The sequence below is a fragment of the Sinocyclocheilus rhinocerous genome, unplaced genomic scaffold, assembly GCF_001515625.1.
Source record: "Sinocyclocheilus rhinocerous isolate Xijiao unplaced genomic scaffold, SAMN03320098_v1.1 scaffold269, whole genome shotgun sequence".
NCBI classification, from domain to species: Eukaryota; Metazoa; Chordata; class Actinopteri; order Cypriniformes; family Cyprinidae; genus Sinocyclocheilus; species Sinocyclocheilus rhinocerous.
In genome coordinates, this window is record NW_015652298.1 from 937,513 (window position 1) to 945,038 (window position 7,526).

The window sequence follows — 7,526 nt, forward strand, 5'->3', positions numbered from 1 at the left end:
GGGGACTGGAACCCTCTCTGGGCTAAACTCGGGGACAGGAGCCCTTACTGGGCTAAACTCGGGGACAGGTGCCCTCACTGGGCTAGACTCGGGAACAGGAGCCCTCCGTGGGCTAAACTCTGGAACAGGAGCCCTCCGTGGGCTAAACTCGGGAACAGGAGCCCTCTTTGGGCTGGATTCGGGGGCTGGAGCCGACACTGGAGCGAGCATAGTCCTTTGGTGTCTGGGAGGTCCACGGGGCGATGGTAGTTGGCCCCAAGCCAGAACAGAGAATTGATGGTGGCGTCATCCAATGCCGTCCGTCGCCGCAAGCCCGCAGAATTCCCAGGCGTACTCGAAGAAGGGGAGATCTCGGCGGGCTAAGGCGGAGAAACGAGCGGCGATTTCCATGATCTCAGGGGGAAACAAACAGGAAACAAAAGACTTTCAAAACAAAAAACAAACACGGGGAGAAGGGGCGCCACTTACTGTTTTGGTCCGGTATTCTGTCATGCGTGCCTACTGTGCTGGAGCGAGGAGGCGCGGCGACGTAGGAGATTCCAATAATCATAAAATTTTATTGAACAGAACACCAGGAAAGCACACGTAGCACTGGGGTGAGACAAACAATACTGGACGGGAAACGAGGGGAAGAACACACTTTAAATACACAGGAAACTAATCGGACACAACTGGGATCAATGGAACAGAACGGGAACACCTGGAACAAATGATAACTATAAGGACAGGAACGGGAAGGACCAAATAAGGGCATAGGAGGAACACAGGGGAAAACCAGGACATGGAACACGTGGGGAGCAAAACAGAGGCGTACTCGAAGAAGGGGAGATCTCGGCGGGCTAAGGCGGAGAAACGAGCGGCGATTTCCATGATCTCAGGGGGAAACAAACAGGAAACAAAAGACTTTCAAAACAAAAAACAAACACGGGGAGAAGGGGCGCCACTTACTGTTTTGGTCCGGTATTCTGTCATGCGTGCCTACTGTGCTGGAGCGAGGAGGCGCGGCGACGTAGGAGATTCCAATAATCATAAAATTTTATTGAACAGAACACCAGGAAAGCACACGTAGCACTGGGGTGAGACAAACAATACTGGACGGGAAACGAGGGGAAGAACACACTTTAAATACACAGGAAACTAATCGGACACAACTGGGATCAATGGAACAGAACGGGAACACCTGGAACAAATGATAACTATAAGGACAGGAACGGGAAGGACCAAATAAGGGCATAGGAGGAACACAGGGGAAAACCAGGACATGGAACACATGGGGAGCAAAACACAAAACATGGAACAGGGTCTGACACCCTCAAGCTGTTCAAGATATAGATGAGTTTGTTTCTTTATCAGAACAAATTTGGATAAATTTAGCATGACATCACTTGCTCACCTATGGATCCTCTGCAGTGAATGGGTGCCGTCAGAATGAGAGTCCAAACAGCTGATAAAAACATCACAATAATCCACAAGTAATCCACACCACTCCAATCAATCAATCAATGTCTTGTAAAGCTTCATTTCATTTTAGAAGTGATTGTAACTAAACTTATACCTACGGGACGTTCTGTAAAGCTTATCTGAGCTAGTTACAGTAATCAAGGGGGCTGAACTTAGTGTAGGGATCATTCATCAAGTTTTTAATGGGCTTCATTTTGGTTTTAGCAAGCTGAAATAAAATTCACAATGTTTAGAACACTGAGCACACTGAAGGCTGAAACAGCTTAGCGTATTCTGTCAACAAACATTTTAATTACGAGGCTTCATTGCTGTCATTCCTGACAAAGTAATTGCAAAGCTACATAGACCTTTTAGTTCTTTCTCTATACAAATGGAAACATACAGTATAACATTAATAACCAGTCTACAGAGCGAATTGCCATCTATCTGTTTTAGATGAGGAGTGATTAAAGCAATTGCACATATTTGTCAATAATTACTAATAATTAAGGCTCTCTTTATATGGCTTTTAGCTTGTTGATTTGAAATTAACAGAGCAGTCTGAAAGGTTCATTTCTACCAGCACAGCAGTGCAGTGCTTGTTTGCTAATTAGGTTTTATTCATTAGATGGTTGAAAGCTCTTTGTGGATACTGCAATTAAAGTTGTTACTTAATTGTTGCATGAGCACTGGTGGAAAGAGTACTGAAAATTTTTACTTAAGTACAAGTACTGTTACATTCCTGAAATAATACTCAATTATAAGTAAAATTACTGGTGTCAAAACAGTACTTAAGTAAAAGTACAAAGTACTCCTCTCAAAAACTACTCAGAGTACTAGTTACTAGTTACTTTTTAGTCGGCAATATTTAATGAATTACCAAAAAATATTCATTCATATCAAAGATCTATGTGGATAATAGCTACTTTGAACAAAACCCACTTTTATCTTATTGACAAAGTATGTGAATTAGTGGTCATGATACAGGAATTTCTAACTTCAATACCTTGAAAAATATCAATATCAAAGTACCCGTGAACCGGAAGTTGCAACTGACTTCAGTGTTGTGATGTATTTCCAAGTGAAACGGATTAATGAATAAAGAGCGGGGTTTTATTGTGGTGCACCTCCACTCCACCTCTTGCTCATAGCAGATTCACGGTGGCAGAAATCTAAGCCTATATCTTGCCGCCAGCCAATCGCTGCGTTGCTGATCGTGGTTTCGAGTATTGATAGAACTGCCCTTTTCGGGGAACACAAGAACGGCGTTCTTAGCAAGCGGCAACCTCCCGCTCTCTCTCGTGAAACCAACACGGAAGTGACTAAAACTACAATTCATCGACTGGCCGCTAGAGGCTGGCTCCAAAAGGGAGTCAGTCCCATAGACTCCCCATGTTAAAATGCCTAACTTTACAGCAGAAAAAAATGTGTTTTACAGCCTGGTACAAGAAATGGTTTTGGTCTTATATAGGTAATTTTTCCCTTCATGACAACTGTGAGGGGGGTGAATTTTTTTTATAACTCATCCGTTTAAATTATATTAAGCCTTAAAGTTCTGCATAATTAAGGGTGTGGCCACTTGAGTTACAGGTGGATTGCCACTGCTGTTGCCACCGTCGAGCTAGGTGGGCGTGGTTTCAGCAACCAACTCCCGCCTCTTTGCCCATTTTCGATTATCCGGGAGTGACGCGCGGTGACACGCTGCCAAGATGGCGACGGCCGGCTTCAAGAGAAGCAGCTTGGAAAAGCGGTGGCTTTTCCCGGTTCAGATATCAGGGCTGTTATTGGTCCGTTTACAGTCGGATATCTTTATTGGCTACTGTGAAGTGCCGTCAAAGGTTTGAATATCAATTCAAATTGTGGGCGTACTCAGAAATGAACTATGATTTATTTAATCATATGATTTGTTAACTTTATTTATTTATTTAATAATGATTAAAATGTGTACCTTAGGCTTATTACATTTTTTAAAATTAATTAATTTATTTTAACCTTAATGGTTAAATTGTTTTAGGGGCATTAAACAAGCTTTTGTTTGCTAAAACATTTTTCAAAAATGTATGGAATTACAGTGAATGGCAAAACTTTGTGTCACAATTTGAACTAGATTTTAAATTAAAAGCTAGATTTTTTGACCCTTTAACAGCCTTTCAAATGTTGCATATTTAAAAGACACGAGTCACATGACAATTTACTGTATATTTGCTTTAATATCACTTTAACATGAGGTTATTCATCTTTTGACTTGTAAAAAGATCATGATCATGATCCACAGAGTAATTCAAACACTCTACAACAGTCAGTTGTTATCATCTAAATATCAGTTCATGGAAACAAACTCTGTTTGCAGGCTGTCTATTCATTTATGTAAACTTTTCTGACACTGAATAATTTATGGTTGACATATATCGCATGAAAAGTCCCCATGCCTGTAGGTGAAATGCAGGCCACTAAACAAACATTGGCTCAGATCAGTTAAATGTCAAAAGGTGGCCTCAGTTCGTTTGTAGCACATTTAGCCTTACGAAGAGGGGAGGGAACCTATCCAATTATTTTGTCTTTTTTAAAGGGAAAAGGGGTTAATGATGGAGTGAGATGCCCCTAGCTGGGCTTCAGAGGAAAATAGCACTCTGTTTGGCTGAAGTCCCCCGCTAATTAAGCAGACATAATTGTCACTGATCTTCAGAGCTGTCGAGTAGCCACAATGCTGTAATTAGTGCTGCCACTGAGGACTTAAAGTTTCACTAAACCTTTCCAGTCCTCACACAAGAGCACACACCTCAGCAAACCAACCCTCCGGCTTTAGACGAGTCTCTGGAGGACAGTAGGAGAGTAAAGGAAAAGGACAGTAACAAGGGAGAAAGAGAGTGAAATCAGGGGGATTACACCAGTTTTTTATTAGAAAGGAGTTGCGATTTCAAATTTAATTCTCATCTCTGCAATGTTTTGTACCAAACTTTTCCAATTCTTGTTTTTTGTCCTCTATTACTCATTGTTACCTTTCATTTTCTCACCTTCTTTTCTCTCTCTCTGACCCTGTATCTCCCTCCGCTGTCCCTAATCCACTTTCTAGTTTGGAAGAACGGAGGTGATTGACAACACGCTAAATCCGGACTTTGTCAGGAAGTACATCCTGGACTACTTCTTTGAGGAGAAGCAGAACCTGCGCTTTGATTTGTGAGTTATTTCGTTTGATCCCTGTCCTGAAGCGCCACATCCACACCTCCATTCCTTTGGAAAACCCTCTCACCTCCTCCCACTTGCCATGCCATTTTATTTTGATTTACTTTGACCCTCTTACTAACTTAATCTTAACCTTTGTAAGTGTTCATGCGTGATTGTTTTGTGGCCTGTTTAGTTAGGAAATGAGTTGGTGTCACTTTATAGTACGTGTCTTTAAATACCTGCTGTGATAATACAATAATGAATTGTTTGGTACAATGTACCTATTGTGTTCATGTTTAATTGCTGAACACTTTTTCTGCTCTTGAGGTGGGATGTGGTAGGTTAGGGACAGGTTTGGTGGTATGGTTAAGTTTAAGTGGTATAGGTAGAGTGAACAGTGTTAATTATAGATGTACTGTAGCTACAGCTGTAATTACAGGACAGTATTTTCAAATATAAGTGTAAAAACATGTAAAAACATGTACACAGTAAGTTCATTGTATCAAATGATTATTTTAAATGTAAGTATATTAGTTAAGGACACTTAATATAAAGTGGGTCACAAAATTCAATCACTTTTTAAAGAAAGACGTTTTATGTCGCTAGTGTATTGTATGTAGCTAGTGTTTTATTGCAATGCTTAATATTTGAAACAACCCAATAATTTCGTTAAACGCCTTACCATTGGGGAATCAAGACAATTTGGAGGTATTCCTAAATTTAAGGCAATGATATTTAAGAACATTCTTTTCATTAATTCAGGTATTTGTCTTTACATCATTCTTAAGAACAAAGATAAGGACATTTTTAAGAAGTTTCCTAATGTTTTTGAGAATACAAAATATTCTTAACTTTATTCTTAGGGTAGAAAAGAAGAAGAATGTTATGTGAATCCAGCCAGAGATACATTGCTTTAATAGTAAAAGATAAAGTTTTTACTTTAAGCACTTTATGAAACTGCTTTCTGTCAACAGCAAGCACGTTTGACCCTTATGTTGTTATGCACGTTTACTTAAAATTACTCAAAATTTTGTTTCTGTGTGTGTATTTGAGCACTTGTCTATTAACGTGCTTGTTTCCTTTTAAAGTTTGTTTTAATGGCTTATCTTTTAATTAGCTGCTCAATGTGTTTGAAGACTTTGGATAACAGTGTTTTTTTCCCCCCTACTTAATTCAGATATGATGTTGACTCTAAAAGTCCTGATCTTTCCAAACACGTAAGTAGTGCTGTAATATGATATGAATGAAAACATTAACATGCAAATCAGTTTCTTTAAAAACAATATCCAAATATATTTTGGAATGCACTCCCCTTTTTGAAGAGAAAATCATTGAGATGTTGTTACTTTCCATTTTAAATGACATTAAGATATTTACATGAATATTTCTTTTAGTTGGGTCCACAGTTGATGGCTAATGTCATGAAACTGATATCATTTAATATTATATATACAGTTATTTTTGTTATGCTTTTTGAAGCCACATTTAAAAGCTACAGGATTAAGTTTTGGATAATAAAACTAACTATTGTTATTTAAAAATTAAGTACAGCGTTTGAAGCCACTGGCATATTTACTTGTGCAGAAGCAACAAATGATGCAATCATTTCATAATCAATATGATTATGTGACTATATATTTGGATATATTTTATTCACATTCCTCCCCATTCCTGTGATTCTCATCACATTTCATTTAATGCATGCAAAGCGAACGTGTAGATCTACTAATCATCACTGTCTTCTCTGGTCTGATCATCCCCTAAATTGTGTGTGTTGTTGTCTGTGTGGCTGGTATTGTATTTTTGTCTTATGCTTTCTGTTACATGCTGTGCTCTGTTGTAAACATGGCCGTGCTCCTTCCCAGAAGCCCCTTGAACTATACGTACGTCTTTGCCTTTCAATTCCCTACTATAAGAAGAGGGCAGAGCTTTGGTATTTGTTGAATATGATAAGCTCTTACCGCCTCTTCTGCTTGATCCTACCCGCTCCATCTAGGACTTTCTTGGCCAGATGTTCTGCACACTGGGCGAAATTGTGGGGTCGCCAGCCAGCCGACTGGAGAAACCTCTTGGGTGAGTAGAATTCAAATCACAGCTGTGTTTTCAAAAGTGTGCTTGCTGGAACTGTGCTGGCTTGTTTCCAGGGTCAAGTATTAGCCACACCTGCCAGTGTCAGGTACATCTAGCAGTCAGGATTTTTCCTTTTGGTCACACTTATTCATATTTTAAGCTATTAACAAACCATTAACTATGACTTTTGCCTCAATAAACTACTAATTTGCTGCTTATTAATAGTTAGTAAGGTAGTTGTTAAGCTTAGGTATTGGGTAGGATTACGGATGTAGAATATGGTCATGCAGAATACTTGCTTTATAATTATTAATAAACAGCCAATATGTTAATAATAGGCATGCTAATAAGCAACTAGTTAAGAGTAAGAATGGGTCCCTATACTAAAGTGTTACCGAAAAACGTTTGGAGCATTTTTTGTTCGTTATAAGTTTTTGTTTTTTAAAGTAGCGACCAAGCAGCCAGCAGCAGACAGTGAGCTGATAACCTATATTTGATCAATTTGGCCTTCTCAAATCATCACGACTTGCCTAAAATAAAATCTATAGATATAAAACAGTTCGAGCATATAGCAATGTTTAAATGTTAAACCTAGATAAATGTGCGCTGTATCCAATAGTTTGTGTGGAGAGTGCAAGCTAAAGCGCGCTTTGCAGGACATGGAGGGGCCAGCACAATCACTTGCATTTTTTTCAGTGGATACGCCGTCATTTTTGCTCATAAAGGTAAGAGTAATACATCATTCCTAACTGTAAAAGGTCTACTTTTATTTGTGTGCACTCACAATATCAACAAAACATTGTGCTTTTATAAAATAAAGAAAACAAACATGATGCGCTTTCTGCCGTCTC

General features: G+C 39.2%; 1 protein-coding gene across 1 annotated transcript in view; it reads left to right on the plus strand.

The window, feature by feature from the left end:
- LOC107714485 (copine-5-like) overlaps positions 1 to 7,526 on the plus strand; it is a 181,590-nt gene that overhangs the window by 56,468 nt on the left and 117,596 nt on the right. The window contains exons 4-6 of the mRNA XM_016520328.1: positions 4,514 to 4,617; positions 5,783 to 5,822; positions 6,602 to 6,678. Of these exons, the coding sequence (XP_016375814.1) occupies positions 4,514 to 4,617; positions 5,783 to 5,822; positions 6,602 to 6,678 (221 nt within the window). The remainder of the gene's footprint in view (positions 1 to 4,513; positions 4,618 to 5,782; positions 5,823 to 6,601; positions 6,679 to 7,526) is intronic.